General features: G+C 41.0%; 1 protein-coding gene across 4 annotated transcripts in view; it reads left to right on the forward strand.

Moving 5' to 3' along the window:
- Positions 1-19160, forward strand: part of CDC42BPB (CDC42 binding protein kinase beta) — a 422828-nt gene that overhangs the window by 291215 nt on the left and 112453 nt on the right. For 2 of the 4 annotated variants that reach the window (XM_053697422.1, XM_053697424.1), the window contains exons 19-20: positions 14159-14209; positions 15999-16147. In XM_053697422.1, the coding sequence (XP_053553397.1) occupies positions 14159-14209; positions 15999-16147 (200 nt within the window). The remainder of the gene's footprint in view (positions 1-14158; positions 14210-15998; positions 16148-19160) is intronic. The other 2 variants (XM_053697423.1, XM_053697426.1) reach the window with 1 other exon arrangement.

A 19160-nucleotide genomic window follows, 5' to 3' on the forward strand; every position in this document is an offset into this window, starting at 1 on the left:
TTAGTTATCCTTTGCTAATGGGAGCAATCCTTTGCTAAAATTGTGTTTTTTACAAAGATTTGATGCTATAACTTTTCAGTTTATTAATTTTCAACTGTCATAACTTTTTCTGTGCTTCTTATAGGCACAGTACGTTTTCATATTATAGTAAATTACTTGAAAAGTATTTCCAAGTTGCTAGTTTATTTGCTAGTGTGTTAAACATGTCTGATTCAGAGGAAGATATCTGTGCTATATGTGCTAAAGCCAAAGTGGAGCCCAATAGAAATTTATGTACTAACTGTATTGATGCTACTTTAAATAAAAGTCAATCTGTACAAATTGAACATATTTCACCAAACAACGAGGGGAGAGTTATGCCGACTAACTCGCCTCACGTGTCAGTACCTGCATCTCCCGCTCGGGAGGTGCGTGATATTGTAGCGCCGAGTACATCTGGGCGGCCATTACAAATCACATTACAGGATATGGCTACTGTTATGACTGAAGTTTTGGCTAAATTACCAGAACTAAGAGGTAAGCGTGATCACTCTGGGGTGAGAACAGAGTGCGCTGATAATATTAGGGCCATGTCAGACACTGCGTCACAATTTGCAGAACATGAGGACGGAGAGCTTCATTCTGCGGGTGATGGTTCTGATCCAAACAAACTGGATTCAGATATTTCAAATTTTAAATTTAAGCTGGAAAACCTCTGTGTATTACTAGGGGAGGTGTTAGCGGCTCTGAATGATTGTAACACAGTTGCAATACCAGAGAAAATGTGTAGGTTGGATAAATATTTTGCGGTACCGGCGAGTACTGACGTTTTTCCTATACCTAAGAGACTTACTGAAATTGTTACTAAGGAGTGGGATAGACCCGGTGTGCCGTTCTCACCCCCTCCGATATTTAGAAAGATGTTTCCAATAGACGCCACCACACGGGACTTATGGCAAACGGTCCCTAAGGTGGAGGGAGCAGTTTCTACTTTAGCTAAGCGTACCACTATCCCGGTGGAGGATAGCTGTGCCTTTTCAGATCCAATGGATAAAAAGTTAGAGGGTTACCTTAAGAAAATGTTTGTTCAACAAGGTTTTATATTGCAACCTCTTGCATGCATTGCGCCTGTCACGGCTGCAGCAGCATTTTGGTTTGAGTCTCTGGAAGAGACACTTGAATCAGCTCCATTAGATGAGATTACACACAAGCTTAAAGCCCTTAAGTTAGCTAACTCATTTATTTCAGATGCCGTAGTACATTTAACTAAACTTACGGCTAAGAATTCCGAATTCGCCATTCAGGCACGCAGAGCACTGTGGCTAAAATCCTGGTCATCTGACGTTACTTCTAAATCTAAATTGCTTAATATACCTTTCAAAGGGCAGACCTTATTCGGGCCCGGGTTGAAAGAAATTATCGCTGACATTACAGGAGGTAAAGGCCATGCCCTGCCTCAAGACAGAGCCAAACCTAAGGCTAGACAGTCTAATTTTCGTTCCTTTCGTAATTTCAAAGCAGGAGCAGCATCAACTTCCTCTGCACCAAAACAGGAAGGAGCTGTTGCTCGCTACAGACAAGACTGGAGACCTAACCAGTCCTGGAACAAGGGCAAGCAGGCCAGGAAACCTGCTGCTGCCCCTAAGACAGCATGAATCGAGGGCCCCCGATCCAGGAACGGATCTAGTGGGGGGCAGACTTTCTCTCTTCGCCCAGGCTTGGGCAAGAGATGTCCAGGATCCCTGGGCGTTAGAGATCATATCTCAGGGATACCTTCTAGACTTCAAATTCTCTCCCCCAAGAGGGAGATTTCATCTGTCAAGGTTGTCAACAAACCAAATAAAGAAAGAGGCGTTTCTACGCTGCGTACAAGATCTTTTATTAATGGGAGTTATCCATCCGGTTCCGCGGTCGGAACAAGGACAAGGGTTTTACTCAAATCTGTTTGTGGTTCCCAAAAAAGAGGGAACTTTCAGGCCAATCTTGGATTTAAAGATCCTAAACAAATTCCTAAGAGTTCCATCGTTCAAAATGGAAACTATTCGGACAATTTTACCCATGATCCAAAAGGGTCAGTACATGACCACAGTGATTTAAAGGATGCTTACCTTCACATACCGATTCACAAAGATCATTACCGGTATCTACGGTTTGCCTTTCTAGACAGGCATTACCAGTTTGTAGCTCTTCCATTCGGATTGGCTACGGCTCCGAGAATCTTCACAAAGGTTCTGGGTGCTCTTCTGGTGGTACTAAGACCGCGAGGAATTGCAGTAGCTCCGTACCTAGACGACATTCTGATACAAGCTTCAAGCTTTCAAACTGCCAAGTCTCATACAGAGTTAGTACTGGCATTTCTAAGGTCGCATGGATGGAAGGTGAACGAAAAGAAGAGTTCTCTCTTTCCACTCACAAGAGTTCCCTTCTTGGGGACTCTTATAGATTCTGTAGAAATGAAGATTTACCTGACAGAAGACAGGTTAACAAAGCTTCAAAATGCATGCCGTGTCCTTCATTCCATTCAACACCCGTCAGTAGCTCAATGCATGGAGGTGATCGGCTTAATGGTAGCAGCAATGGACATAGTACCCTTTGCACGTCTACATCTCAGACCGCTGCAATTGTGCATGCTAAGTCAGTGGAATGGGGATTACTCAGACTTGTCCCCTACTCTGAATCTGGATCAAGAGACCAGAAATTCTCTTCTATGGTGGCTTTCTCAGCCACATCTGTCCAGGGGGATGCCATTCAGCAGGCCGGACTGGACAATTGTAACAACAGACGCCAGCCTACTAGGTTGGGGCGCTGTCTGGAATTCTCTGAAGGCTCAGGGACAATGGAATCAGGAGGAGAGTCTCCTACCAATAAACATTCTGGAATTGAGAGCAGTTCTCAATGCCCTTCTGGCTTGGCCCCAGTTAACAACTCGGGGGTTCATCAGGTTTCAGTCGGACAACATCACGACTGTAGCTTACATCAACCATCAGGGAGGGACAAGAAGCTCCCTAGCAATGATGGAAGTATCAAAGATAATTCGCTGGGCAGAGTCTCACTCTTGCCACCTGTCAGCAATCCACATCCCGGGAGTGGAGAACTGGGAGGCGGATTTCTTAAGTCGTCAGACTTTTCATCCGGGGGAGTGGGAACTTCATCCGGAGGTCTTTGCCCAAATACTTCGACGTTGGGGCAAACCAGAGATAGATCTCATGGCGTCTCGACAGAACGCCAAGCTTCCTCGTTACGGGTCCAGATCCAGGGATCCGGGAGCGGTTCTGATAGATGCTTTGACAGCACCTTGGACCTTCGGGATGGCTTATGTGTTTCCACCCTTCCCGATGCTTCCTCGATTGATTGCCAGAATCAAACAGGAGAGAGCATCAGTGATTCTAATAACGCCTGCATGGCCACGCAGGACTTGGTTTGCAGATCTAGTGGACATGTCATCCTGTCCACCTTGGTCGCTACCTCTGAAACAGGACCTTCTGATCCAGGGTCCCTTCAAACATCAAAATCTAATTTCTCTGAAGCTGACTGCTTGCAATTGAACGCTTGATTTTATCAAAACGTGGTTTTTCTGAGTCAGTTATTGATACCTTAATACAGGCTAGGAAGCCTGTTACCAGAAAGATTTACCATAAGATATGGCGCAAATACTTATATTGGTGTGAATCCAAGAGTTACTCATGGAGTAAGGTTAGGATTCCGAGGATATTGTCTTTTCTACAAGAAGGTTTAGAAAAGGGTTTATCCGCTAGTTCCTTAAAGGGACAGATTTCAGCTCTGTCCATTCTTTTACACAAACGTCTGTCAGAAGTTCCGGACGTTCAAGCTTTTTGTCAGGCTTTAGCTAGGATCAAGCCTGTGTTTAAAACTGTTGCTCCACCATGGAGTTTGAACTTAGTTCTTAATGTTTTACAGGGGGTTCCGTTTGAACCCCTTCATTCCATTGATATCAAGTTGTTATCTTGGAAAGTTCTGTTTTTTTTTTTTTTTTTTTTTTTTTTTTTTTTTTTTTTTTTTTTTTTTTTTAGGCTGCAAGATTTTATTAAATAATTTTTTTTTATTGAGGTATAACACATATATAACAGGCAATTGATATCTCAAAATTCCCAGCGTCAGCAGTAACAAAAAGTACTAACATATACACAATCCCCAAAGATATATCAAAGCAACTATACAAATAATGCCTGAAAAAACAAGTGAAAAAGTAAACCTCATATTTTCTGTTAAGGCGATTCCCCTTATAATATAATAAAACATTCGAGTAAATAATATCCCCCTAATATATAAAGAGGCCTCTCTTGGACCCCCTGGAGTAATGACAAACTGGGGGACTGTGGGGAAGAAATAAAATAACAAACCGGGCCACTCTTGGACCCAAGATATTGTACATATGAAAATTGATCAACATAATATACAGTGCAACAGAATATACAGTGCAACATAATATACAGTGAACAGAGCATAAAGAGCAAACTAACTAACTCAATACAAAGATCCAATAAGCAAACTTTTGAGTAGCTAAAGTGCAAATAATTAAGTAACAAAGTGATCATAATGGCACATGGAGGGCAACCCATATATCATAAAAGTTAAGTAGAGTGTGTGTATGAGCAGCTTGGTATTAGTCCAGATGTTATAGGAGCCCCTGAAGCAATATAACTCATTGTAAAGGTAGGTCTCTTGTATTTCAGGGCTCAGTGAATATAAATATAGAAACTTATATGTCTATTCAGGGGGGGCAGGGATGGAGAAGTATAATAAGACATGCCATCTCAACAGTATGCAGCAGTGTATCGCAGCAAATATAAATATAGAACCTTATATGGCCGTTCGGGGGAGCAGGAATGAGAAAGTATAATAAGACATCTCAACAGTAAGCAGCAGTATATAATATTTTAGAGAAAGAAGTTAAGCTCCCCATAATCTTGTAAACAAGAGCCTCCTGAGAACATCTAGAGCCAATAAGTAAGGCTGCCATTATGTTAATGACCATGCTAGGTATAATGTAAAAATAAAGCAGGAGCTTAACGGACCAATTTACTACTAATACAGAAACTTGGGGTGTTCTATCAAGCATAACCTTAGCATTGTAGGAATAAGTGTGGCGACACATTAAACTCATATATGGGCTAAGTCATACCATTTGAACTGGGTACACAACGCAAAAATAATGAAAGGATTGGTATGGCTGAGTGATTTAATGGCGATACAATGTAGAGGCTTCTGCTAAGCTGAATAGGGGCAGTAACAGCCTATATTAATTATTTACATTCTAACAGAAGTCCCTCAAAACAAGCGTTGAAAGCCTAACAAATATGCTAAGGCACCTTACTGTGTATTATAGTGAAAATTTCTGTCCTACTCTTTTTGTGACATATGAGGAAAATCAGGTATATACATTTATGTATAGACAAACCTGTAGAGTCTGTGAGCTCACCAAAGTTAGTTTACATACTAAGAAACTGAACAAATTGCAATGGGACAGGGGAGTACCAATATCATAGATAAATGCGTGGTGGGTATATACATATATGGTTAAACATTAGGGGATAGAGATACCAGTACACCAGTAGTCAGAGCACCTACAAAACATTTTTAACCTGGATGCTGGAGCTGCTACATCCCGTGAAAAGTCTGAATGTTCACAGATAAAAGATTAAACATCCAAACTTAAATAAACTTGTTGGCCCCAAAATAAAAAAAAAAATACTGAATAACAAACAGTATATAGCAGAGATCGGGATGAAGATTTATAGAGGATCTTGCCTCTTGCACTGTTAAAGATGAATGCCTCAGCCTATCCCCATTCTATCTAGTGGCCAGTCCAATCTCTCTTGGTGACCCACCCTAAGGAGCCTAATGTGGAGTGACCCAGGTGGAGGGGGGCCATGTACTGGAGACCAGAGTTCAATGATGCTGCACGGGTTATGCACCGAAAATTTACCAGCTCCAGCAAGACTTTGAGTGCGGTGAACATAACCTGCCGACCCAGATGGGGCCAATGTTATCAGGGAGGCATCTTCCGATATCGGGCATGGCATTCTCTTGTTTCGGCTAGCTACTGTACTCCGTACGCCCCCTCCTACATGGCTTGCCGCTGTCAAGTGTGAGCCGTGATCAGGAACTCTGTGCTGTCTTGGAGGGTAAGTGAAAGCAAGGTCCTGGCCATGCGGTCCTCGTCGTTGCATATTCTCCTCTCCTTGAGCATTTGTAATAATCCCGTCAGGAGCGACGTGTGCTCCTACTTGTGTCGAAATTCTGCAAACTTCTACGCTCCTATCCTCTGTCTTGCAGGACTCCTGGGAAAGACCAGGAGGGTTTGTTTCTTGTGGCTGCTCCTCCGGTTCCTTGCAGCTCCTATAGTCTGGGCGGAAGGCCCTCTCCAGAACCCCACAGAGGCGAATCCTGTGTGCCTCCAGAATCGAGCTCAATGCAGCGATCAGTTGCGTGCGCGCCATTATTTTCTTACAATGTTCTTGTCTGTCAATAAGAGTCCTGGAATAGGACACCGTAACCCCGGCAATGGGGGGGGGGTATTATGCGGCAGCCCCGGTCCTGCGTTCTGTAATCTCCACGAGACCCGAAGTAAAATGGCTTCCAGGCCTGTAAGAGGACTATCACGCAGCCGTCTCAGAGAACATAGGCCAAAACAGAATCAAAATATCAGCTCCTAGAGTATATGCAAACTAAAGTAGTATATAGATTCAGATATATCCAAATAGCAAAGTATTTTGTAAGTTTGATGTAGATAATCTGCAAAAATGTTCTCAACCTCACAGAGCTTCACAGAGACATGTCTTGCCGCTTTGAGAGCAGGCTCCGCCCCCCCGGAAAGTTCTGTTTTTAATGGCGATTTCCTCGGCTCGAAGAGTCTCTGAGTTATCTGCCTTACATTGTGATTCTCCTTATCTGATTTTTCATTCAGACAAGGTAGTCCTGCGTACTAAACCTGGGTTCCTACCTAAGGTGGTCACTAACAGGAATATCAATCAAGAGATTGTGGTTACATCTTTGTGTCCTAATCCTTCTTCGAAAAAGGAACGTCTGCTACACAATCTAGATGTAGTCCGTGCCCTGAAATTTTATCTACAGGCAACTAAGGATTTTCGACAAACGTCTTCCCTGTTTGTCGTTTATTCTGGTCAGAGGAGAGGTCAAAAAGCTTTGGCTACCTCATTCTCCTTTTGGCTTCGTAGCATAATACGGTTAGCCTATGAGACTGCTGGACAGCAGCCTCCTGAAAGAATTACAGCACATTCTACTAGAGCTGTGGCTTCCACTTGGGCCTTTAAGAATGAGGCTTCTGTTGAACAGATTTGCAAGGCTGCAACTTGGTCTTCTCTTCATACTTTTTCCAAATTTTACAAATTTGACACTTTTGCTTCTTCGGAGGCTGTTTTTGGGAGAAAGGTTCTTCAGGCAGTGGTTCCTTCCGTATAAAGAGCCTGCCTGTCCCTCCCGTCATCCGTGTACTTTAGCTTTGGTATTGGTATCCCATAAGTAATGGATGATCCGTGGACTGGATACACTTAACAAGAGAAAACATAATTTATGCTTACCTGATAAATTTATTTCTCTTGTAGTGTATCCAGTCCACGGCCCGCCCTGTCACTTTAAGGCAGGTAATTTTTCCATTAAACTACAGTCACCACTGTACCCTATGGTTTTCCTTTCTCTGCATGTTTTCGGTCGAATGACTGGTAATGGCAGTTAGGGGAGGAGCTATATAGCAGCTCTGCTGGGTGAATCCTCTTGCACTTCCTGTTGGGGAGGAGTTAATATCCCATAAGTAATGGATGATCCGTGGACTGGATACACTACAAGAGAAATAAATTTATCAGGTAAGCATAAATTATGTTTTTGTTAAGAAATCAGTCTCCGTGTTGCACAGGATCAACATAAATGTTTTAAAAGCATTTGAAACTGCAGTTTTGTTAACAAAATTAGTTTTATAGTACAGGGATATAACTTGTGAGAAGCATATTCAGTATGTTTGACAGGGTTAAATCATCTCCTGCATTGATCTAGCAACCTTAGTGTAGTTATGTTGCAGGATTAGAAATCTGCAGTATCTAGTCTATCGGCTAGGGCAGTAAGAAAACAAAATTTATGCTTACCTGATTATAAATTTCTTTCTTTCCGGACATGGAGAGTCCACGACATCATTCCAATTACTAGTGGTATATTCAACTCCTGGCCAGCAGGAGGAGGCAAAGAGCACCCCAGCAAAGCTGTTAAGTGTAACTGCCTTACCCATAACAGCCAGTCATTCAGCCGAAGGAAATGGAAAGGAAGAAAAACACAAGGGTGAAAAGTTGCCTGAGCTTAATTAAAAAAATCTGCAGATTATAATTAAAAAAGAGGGTGGGGTCGTGGACTCTCCATGTCCGAAAGGAAAGAAATTTATCAGGTAATCATAAATGTTGTTTTCTTTCCTATGACATGGAGAGTCCACAATATCATTCCAATTACTAGTGGGAACCAATACCCAAGCTTAGAGGACACGGAATGATCAAGGAGGGAGAAAAAAATGCAGGAGGACCTAAACAGAAGGCACCAACGCTTAAAGAACTCCTAAAAGAAGCCTCTGCCTGAGGCAAAAGTATCAAATGTGTATAATTTGGAAAAAGTATGTAGAGGACCATGTTGCCGCCTTGCAAATCTGATCCCCAAAAGCTTCATTTTTGAAAGCCCCAAGAATAGAAGACAGCCCTAGTAGAATGAACCGTAACTCAACTGCTGTCCAGCAGTCTCATAAGTAAATCGAATCATACTTCTTAACCAGAGGGAAAGAGTAGTAGAAGTGGCCTTCTGACCCTTATGTTTTCCAGAGAAAACAACAAACAGGGCAGAAGATTGCCGAAAATCTTAAGTAGCTTGAAAGTAGAATTTTAGAGCCCGCACAACATTCAAGTTATGCAAGAGACGTTCCTTCTAAAAAGAATTAGGACAAAAAGAAGGAACAACAATTTCCTGATTAATGTTTCGATCCGATACCACATTAGGGAGAAACCCCAGTTTAGTACTATGGACCGCCTTATCGGTATGAAAAATAAGGTAGGGGAATCACACTGCAGAGCTGAAAGTTCAGACACACTGCGAGCGGAAGAAATGGCAACAAGAAACGCAACTTTCCAGCAACAAGAAACGCAACATGCATTGGTTCAAATGGAGCCTGCTGCAAAACTTTAAGAACTAAATTAAGGCTCCACGGGGGAGCAGCAGGCTTAAACACAGGCCTGATTCTAACCAAGGCCTGTACAAAGGCTTGATCATGCAAAAGGATAGATAACGCAGATATCTGGCCCTTTAGGGTACTGACCAATAAACCCTTATTCAGGCCACCCTGAAGAAAAGACAAAATCCGGGGAATCCTCACCCGACTCCAGGAGAACCCCTTAGATTCACACCAATACAGATATATACGCCATATCTTATCGTAAATCTTGTGAGTAACCGGTTTTCGAGCCTGAATCATAGTTTCAATGACCACTTCAGAAAAACCACGTTTAGACAGAACTAGGCATTCAATCTCCAAGCAGTTGGCTTCAGAGAATCTAGGTTTGGATGGAGGAAAGGACCCTGAAGTAGAAGGTCTTTCCTCTGAGGTAACCTCCAAGGAGGTAGAGATGACATCCTTACTAGATCCGCGAACCAGATCCTGCAATGCCATGCAGAAACTTTTAGTATCACCGATGCTCTCTCCTGTTTGATAAGAGCAATGACTCATGGAAGGAGAGGAAACGGATAAGCTAGAGAAAAACTCCAAGGAACCGCTAGAGCATCTATCAGAACGGCCTGAGGATCTCTTGACCTTGAACCATACTTTGCAACCTTGGCGTTTTGGCGTGACACCATCAGATCCAATTCTGGAACCCCCCCACTTGAAGGATATCTGAGAGAACACTTCCAGATGGAGAGCTCACTCCCCGGGATGATAGGTCTGTCTGCTTTGAAAATCTGCCTCCCAGTTGTCCACTCCTGGAATGTGGATGTCAGAATGAAGACAATTGTGGGCTTCCGCCCACTGCAGAATGCAAGTCACCTACTTCATGGCTAAGGAAGTCTGAGTCCCTCCCTGGTGGTTGATGTAAGCCACTGAGGTGATGTTGTCCGATTGGAATCTTATACACCGGACCAACGACAGTTGAGGCCATGCTAATATAGGACATTGAAGATAGCTCTCAACTCGAAGATGTTTATGGGAAGAGAGGACTGTTCCCGAGACCACAGGCCCTGAGCCTTTAGAGGACCCCAAACAGTTCCCCAGCCCAACAGTCTGGTATCCGTAGTCACAATTTCCCAGAAAGGTCTCAGAAAGTAAGTCCCCTGAGACAGATGTTCCTGTGACACCTACCACGAGAGAGTCTCTTGTTAGAGGGTCCAGATTTATCCTCTGTGATAAATCCATATTATCGCTGTTCCATTGACGGAGCATACAAAGTTGCAGCGGTCGTAGATGGAACCGAGCAAAAGGAATGCTGTCCATGGATGCCACCATCAGACCAATCACCTCAATGCATTGAACCACAGATGGACGAAAGGCAGACTGGGGAGAAAGGCAGGAAGCCAGAATTTTGGCCTTTCTGACCTCCGTCGGGAAAATCTTCACGGACAGAGAATCTATTATAGTCCCTAGGAAACACACTTTGGTAGATGGAACAATATAACTTTTTTCCCCCCAAATTCACCTTCCACCCATGGGAATGAAGAAAAGACAACATCATCTCTGTATGAGATTGGGCTAGTTGAAAAGACGATGCCTGAACCAAGATGTCGTCTAGATAAGGCGCCACAGCAATTCCCTGGAATCTGAACCTTTGTGAATATTCTGGGAGCCATGGCCAGACAAATTGGAAGTGCTTGTCCCGAAAGGCAGACCTCAGATACTGATGGTGTTCCCTTCTTGTACCAAAGTAAGAATGGAACAAATAGTTTCCATCTTGAAGGACAGAACCCTGAGGAATTTGTGGAGACACTTGAGGTCTACAATGGGCCGAAAAGTTCACTCCTTTTTGGGAACCACAAATAGATTTGAATATAATCCTGACCCTGTTCTGCTAGAGGGACAGGAACAATAACTCCCAGAGAGTATAGGTCTTTTACACAGTTTAAGAAGGCCTCCTTCTTTATTTGGTTTGAGGATAATCTTGACAGGAGAAATCTGCCCCTTATAGGGCAAGTCTTAAATCCCATTCTGTAACTCTGGGATACTATATCCAATGCCCAAGGGTCTGGGACATCTCATATCCAGGCTTGACGAAAAAGAGAAAGCCTGCCCCCCACCTGATCCACACTGGAATTGTGCGCGGAACCTTCTTGCTGATTTAGAGTCAGCAGAAGGTTTCTTGTTTTGTTTTCCCTTGTTCCAGGGCTGGTTGGATTTCCAAGAGGATCTGGGTTGATCTGGTTTTGAAGAAGAAGAGGAGGACTTTTGTTCCTTAAAGTTAAGAAAGGAATGAAAATTAGAAGTCTGACAACCTCTAGGTCTATTCTTCTTGTCCTGAGGTAGGAAATAACCCACCACCTGTAATTTCTGAAATGATCTCCACCAGACCTGGTCCAAACAGAGTCTTTCCCTTGTATGGTAAAGCCAAAAGCTTGGCCTTAGAAGAGACATCGGCCGGCCAAGATTTCAACCACAGAGCCCTGCGAGCTAGTACCGTGAAGCTAGACATCTTAGCTCCCAGACGAATTATCTGCATATTGGCATTACAGATAAAGGTATTGGCCAATTTGAGAGCTTTGATCTTATCTTGGATCTCCTCTACTGTAGTTTCCTCTGTAATAAGATCAGACAATGCATCGCACCAATAAGATGCAGCTGCCGCAACTGTAGCAATACTTGCTGCCGTTTGTCACTGTAACCCTTGATGGATGTACATCTTTTTTAGGTAAGCCTCTTTCTTCTTGTCCATTGGGTCCTTACAAGAGCAACTATCCTCTATAGGAATGGTAGTTCTCTTATCAAGAGTAGAAATAGCTCCTTCTACTTTAGGGACAGTGCGCCATGAGTCATGAATAGAGTCAGCAACAGGAAAAAAAAATCTTAAAAATAGGGGAAGGGGAAAAAGGAACCCCTGGCTTATCCCATTTCTGAGCAATAATTTCAGACATCTTCCTTGGGACAGGAAAAATCTCCTCAGAAGATGGGGAATTATAAACGCTATCCAATTTAGAAGACTTTGTGGGGTTGAGAGCAACCAAAGGTTCAGAGTCGTAGCTATTACCTCCTTCAATAGTAACCGGAGGTGTTCAAGCTTAAATCTAAAATTAACCTCCTCAGTTTCTAAAGATTTTTCTGCTTAAGTGTCAGAGTCTGAGATCTCACCTTCAGAAGCTACTGAAGTATTCTCCTCATCAGACATCAGAGAAAGATTGGCTAATGCAGACCTAGAGTCAGAAGCCTTACTATCAGGCAGATGTTTAGATTTTCTCTTACGCTTACCCGATAAAGGGAAAGCTGACAAAGTCGCTGTTACTGCAGAAGAAATCTGAGCGGCAAAATCCCCAGGTAAATAAACACCCCCCAGGTGGATAAGAAGACACAGAAGGCACAGTATAAGAAACAATTAAGGCTTGGGACGTCTGAGGAGAAAGCAGAGGCATGTCACGCACAGCAGGCAATCTGGTTGTCTAAACAAAGCAAACATCTATCCATAGAGAGAGACTGATCCTGTTCTGCACCCATAGCTTAGAATAACAGGTCCACTAGCAATGTCCAAAAAATAAATTTTAATTCTCAGTTAAATATTAAATATAAAACATTAAACACTTGAAAATGATTCACATATATAAATATAACTTTGAAAAACTGCCTCAGTCGCCTGAGGCTCCTATCGGCCCGAAAAAATATCCCACTAGTAAAGGCAACTTTCTAGAAGTGATTTCTCTCCTCTGTTTATCCGGTGAGCTGATAAACAGAGCCGATACAGAAGACTGACAAGCTGAGTCAAAGACGGCTGCACAAAACACTCTCCAACCGCTCCGTAAACGCGGAATTGCGGTTATCACGTGAGCGGGTAACCAGAAAAATCCGCGTCACAGAAATTTACACAGCTCTGAAAAGTGCGCGAAGAAACCGCAGTTTGAAAAACGACAAAAATATAAAGACCGTTATTCAAACAGTTTAACATAAGCCCCAATAATGAAAAGGACTCCACCTGTATGTGTATGATATATATATATATATATATATATATATATATATATATATATATATATATATATATATATATATATTTATGTATATATTAAGTCTCTAAACCTATGAGCATAAATATAGTAGTAGGTAGCCAATAAAGAACGCCTTTATCGTTAACCCATGAAATCCCCTGGCCAAGGGAACTCCCCATATTTAAGCCTCATACTATATAAAAATACCCAAGTACCATGTCCTCAATATGAATCCTTAATTAATAACGAGTATTAAGTCCCAAAGGAGAGATCTGAAAAAAGAGGATTAACCTCTTAAGTGCTGCTATCCTTCTGTACCTAGAAGGCAAAGGCACTTACCTTAGATACAAGTGCAGGACAGATGCTGCTCCTTAGTTGTGGCAGGCGCTTCACTCCCTGTCATGGACCTGAAGGAAAAGAAGAACAGAGTAACCAACTCTGGCTTTCTACAAAGGGGTAGCAAAGTGTTAAAAGTAAAGCAAAGACTTCCTCGCTGCCTTTTAACTGCTAAAAGCCACCACTACTCTTACTCAAGAGATTGACATGGACACAGCTAGACCCCAATTCTTCCTTACAGGGAAAAGTACCCATAAAAGGATTAAAATCTTCAGACACCAATTTCGCACAACATCCATTGACAGAGGCAAAGAGAATGACTGGGGGTTATGGGTAAGGCAGTTACACTTAACAGCTTTGCTGGGGTGCTCTTTGCCGCCTCCTGCTGGCCAGGAGTTGAAGATCCCACTAGTTATTGGAATGATGTAGTGGACTCTCCATGTCATAGGAAAGAAAACACATTTTTCAGAGGTAAAATTGCAGGAAATGTTCTAATTTAATGTCCTAGTAAAAAAAAATGTTTAATCAGTCAAGTACGAAGATGGAGGAGCATTCAACATATCAATATTGTTCTGATTTAATGACAGTGTGATCTGTAATCTGTTTTTAGGATGTGTCCATTTCCTTTCTGGTAACAGATTTTGTGTTCTGATTGTTGCTTTAGCATGACCTCTCATATCCGCAAGCCCTGGCCCCTTACCATTCTGATAGGCTGGTGAGTTATTTGCCACTGCAAAGCAAAACACAGGATCCCTGCAGTGATCCATTGTATGAATGATCTGCTTTTGCTTTGGTGGTGATGGTTCTGGTGGTGGTGGGAACCTCTTAAAATAACTTCCAAATTCAAAATCACTTATACTTTTCAAACATCGTTGTTAAATTGTGTTTAATTATTGTTTATTCTTTCAGTGGAAATTTATATTCTTAATATTATCTTAACTGTAAGTTTTTCCGTGACAATCTATTTTTTTTTTTTTTTTTTTAAATAATTTTCTTTGAAATGACGTTACCTATAAAATTTTAGAATTTTAGTTTAAAATGATTCCTCCTCATTTCACCAAGTAATACAAATAAAATGTAATAATCACACGGTTATACTTATTTTGGTTAGTTGTTTTATAGGGTTTTTCTAAAGATATAATGGAACTCTGCATGATTGTAAAATAGACCATTTAATATATTTCCTTTCAGACTAGTTACAAGGCCATTATTAGATTAATACAAGTGGTCTGGATGGTGAATAGACTTTGATATTTTCAGTTTGTATCGCTTGATTTTCTTGGCATAAGCAGCTCTTTAAATTTTTGTCATTGCTCAGAAGGCCTTAAAAGTAATTGAGATTATTTAAAGGGCCGTTATAGTGCACAAATTACCTGCTCTGATCTGTTAGACCTTGCAATACTATGCAGTGTTTAAAGGGACGGTAAAGTAAAATTTAAACTTTCTGGATTCAGATAAAGCATGCAATTTTAAATAACTTTCCAATTGATTTCTGTTTTCAAATGTTCTTCATTCTCTTGGTATCTTTTATTGAAGAGTAAAACTAGGTAGGCTCAGGAGTGTGCACGTGTCTTTAGTACTCTATGGCAGTAGTGTTTTGCAACGTTATTTGTAGATTTGCTATACAATGTTGCAAAACACAGCTGCCATAGAGTACTAAAGACACGTGCACACTCCTGAGCCTACCTAGTTTTACTCTTCAATAAAACATACTATGAAAATGAAGCAAATTTGATAAAAGAAGCAAATTGGAAAGTTGTTCCAAATCATTAAAGTTTAATTTTGACTTTATTGTCCCTTTAACTCCAGCAAAGAGGTTAAATGGATGGAAAGGCAAAAATTTAAATGTGCATGAATGCATTTCAGATTCCAATAGAAATATTTTTGCAATATTTTTCGGTCATCAAATATGTTTCTAGTAAATGTTATTGTTTTTCCCCAGTGGCATACACACATATGCTAAGGGATCATGCACCAGGGAGTCAGTGGTGGCTTGCTGTGCGACCGTAATGTTGATTGGGTTACCAGCTGTATCTGCTTGGGGCCAACAGTGCTTTGCAGCTCCCAAACGGTGCCTTAACTACATGTTGTCTCCTTTATTACGGAATAAACACATAGCGTTGCAGGGTCACTAGTACATAAATTTTATGCAAAAATGAATTAGAGCATGACATTTGTGCACTGTTATTGCTTTTTAATTGTAGCTAACAAGCACAACAAACAGAAATCACTGCGCCTTCAAATAGAGAGGTCATTTTTTGTTATCACACTTTGATCCTTAGACAAACTTTTTACAACAAAGATTTAATACATGGAATACAAATTCAGTTCTGGTCTCACTTTCATTCTTACCTTGGGACTTAAATCTCTAAAAACTGTCCATTAATCACATTTGGTGATATTTCTAACTTTTCAATACATGGAAATAATCCCACTTAAAATTAGCGCACATGGTTTAGGGTTCTGTGTCAGCTGGTTGTCAATATGACACTTTTTGTCCATAGGATCCACTTTGGAAGGTGCGTCGCAGTCAGAAGCTCGACATGTCTGCCAGGCTGGAGCTTCAGTCCGCTTTGGATGCGGAGATTCGAGCAAAACAAATGGTTCAAGAGGAGCTGCGCAAAGCAAAGGACACTAATATCTCTTTTGAAAGGTATCGGGTGAATGGTCATATGATCAGTGTGTGACAGTTGTTTTGTTTGTTTTTGTACTATTATATTGGCACTTCTTTCCTTCATCTTTCATTGTATATCTGTTTCATATGTAACACACAACCACCAGTTTAAGACGTGCATTTATAAAGCTATGTTCTTAAAAACATTTTGGAGCTTGTAAAAGGGCCCTGAGGTTATGCGCAAAAAAGGGTTAAGTGTTGCCAAATTAAAGAAAGCAATGTGGATGATGGAATACCTGGGTCATAGGTAGAATCATAGATAAGTAAGAGAAGAAGATACCCTTGGTGAGCAGCTGAGCATGCGGTGGTGCGGATGCATGTCCTGTGAGGAATAGTAAACTTACAAGGCAAACAGGCTAAAAATGTTTAATTGGCATTAAGTTTATATATTGCCTTGATATATAGATAATACAGTATGCCAGGTACCGCGGATGGAACCCATATGTAACGTGGACTAAAAGACCTGTGCGTTCCTAGGGTGTATAGGATAGCTGTGTATCTAGCATGACTATTGCAGTTTGCCGAGCACAGGAAAGAGGTCATTATAAAGATGTTATGGACCAATTAGATAACAGAATGGAACCAGTGTGTCAGAGCTATGTTAATGCAACAGTTATGGACATCTAGTAGAGAGGACAGCAGTCCAAAGAAGTAGCCGTCTCCTAGCAGAAGCCTTTTATAACTGAATAGATAGATGGAGGTGGCTTCCCGTTCAGATTTTGTTTGACGTTTATATTCTTCTGCAAGTGGTAGCTTGAGTCGTTTAGTTGTGAGTCATCTTCTTAATGCGCTGGCAATAAGAATGTGACGTGGTTTAATACAGAGTGTACATCTGTCCCTTCTGTGTATTGTACCTTCTTGTTTTGCCCATTATATCCTTGTTCACTTCTCTTCCTAAGCTTCAAATTGATAGAAGCAGGATCTGCACTGTTTAATATACAGGTATATGTAGCCCAGCAAGTTAGTGAGCTTTATATAGAAGCAGGGGCTGTACTGTTTAATATTCAAGTATATGTGGCCTAGTTAGTGAGCTTTATATAGAAGCAGGAGCTGCACTGTTCAATATACAAGTATATGTAGCCTAGCTAGTTAGTGAGCTGTATATAGAAGCAGGAGCTGTACTGTTTAATATACAGGTATATGTAACCTAGTTAGTGAGCTTTATATAGAAGCAGGAGCTGTACTGTTTAATATACAGGTATATGTAGCCCAGCGAGTTACTGAGCTTTATATAGCAGCAGGAGCTGTACTGTTTATTATACAGGTATATGTAGTCTAGCTAGTTAGTGAGCTTTATATAGAAGCAGGAGCTGTACTGTTTAATATACAGGTATATGTAGCCTAGTTAGTGAGCTTTATATAGAAGCAGGAGCTGTACTGTTTAATATACAGGTATATGTAGCCCAGCGAGTTAGTGAGCTTTATATAGAAGCAGGAGCTGTACTGTTTAATATACAGGTATATGTAGCCCAGCGAGTTAGTGAGCTTTATATAGAAGCAGGAGCTGTACTGTTTAATATACAGGTATATGTAGCCTAGTTAGTGAGCTTTATATAGAAGCAGGAGCTGTACTTTTTAATTTACAGGTATATGTAGCCTAGTTAGTGAGCTTTATATAGAAGCAGGAGCTGTACTTTTTAATATACAGGTATATGTAGCCTAGCTAGTTAGTGAGCTTTATATAGAAGCAGGAGCTGCACTGTTTAATATACAGGTATATGTAGCCTAGTTAGTGAGCTTTATATAGAAGCAGGAGCTGCACTGTTTAATATACAGGTATATGTAGCCTAGTTAGTGAACTTTATATAGAAGCAGGAGCTGTACTGTTTAATATACAGGTATATGTAGCCCAGCTAGTTAGTGAACTTTATATAGAAGCAGAAGCTGCACTGTTTAATATACAGGTATATGTAGTCTAGCTAGTTAGTGAGCTTTATATAGAAGCAGGAGCTGTACTGTTTAATATACAGGTATATGTAGCCCAGCGAGTTAGTGAGCTTTATATAGAAGCAGGAGCTGTACTGTTTATTATACAGGTATATGTAGTCTAGCTAGTTAGTGAGCTTTATATAGAAGCAGGAGCTGTACTGTTTAATATACAGGTATATGTAGCCTAGTTAGTTAGTGAGCTTTATATAGAAGCAGGAGCTGTACTGTTTAATATACAGGTATATGTAGCCTAGTTAGTGAGCTTTTATATAGAAGCAGGAGCTGTACTGTTTAATATACAGGTATATGTAGCCCAGCTAGTTAGTGAGCTTTATATAGAAGCAGGAGCTGTACTGTTTAATATACAGGTATATGTAGCCCAGCGAGTTAGTGAGCTTTATATAGAAGCAGGAGCTGTACTGTTTAATATACAGGTATATGTAGCCTAGTTAGTGAGCTTTGTATAGAAGCAGGAGCTGTACTGTTTAATATACAGGTATATGTAGCCTAGTTAGTGAGCTTTATATAGAAGCAGGAGCTGTACTGTTTCATATACAGGTATATGTAGCCTAGTTAGTGAGCTTTATATAGAAGCAGGAGCTGTACTGTTTAATATACAGTTATATGTAGCCTAGCTTGTTAGTGAGCTTTATATAGAAGCAGGAGCTGTACTGTTTAATATACAGATATATGTAGCCTAGTTAGTGAGCTTTTATATAGAAGCTGGAGCTGCACTGTTTAATATACAGGTATATGTAGCCTAGTTAGTGAGCTTTTATATAGAAGCAGGAGCTGCACTGTTTAATATACAGGTATATGTAGCCTAGCCAGTGAGTGAGCTTTATATAGAAGCAGGAGCTGTACTGTTTAATATACAGGTATATGTAGCCTAGCCAGTGAGTGAGCTTTATATAGAAGCAGGAGCTGTACTGTTTAATATACAGATATATGTAGCCTAGTTAGTGAGCTTTTATATAGAAGCAGGAGCTGTACTGTTTAATATACAGGTATATGTAGCCTAGTTAGTGAGCTTTTATATAGAAGCTGGAGCTGCACTGTTTAA

The sequence above is a fragment of the Bombina bombina genome, chromosome 1 (assembly GCF_027579735.1).
Source record: "Bombina bombina isolate aBomBom1 chromosome 1, aBomBom1.pri, whole genome shotgun sequence".
NCBI lineage: Eukaryota > Metazoa > Chordata > Amphibia > Anura > Bombinatoridae > Bombina > Bombina bombina.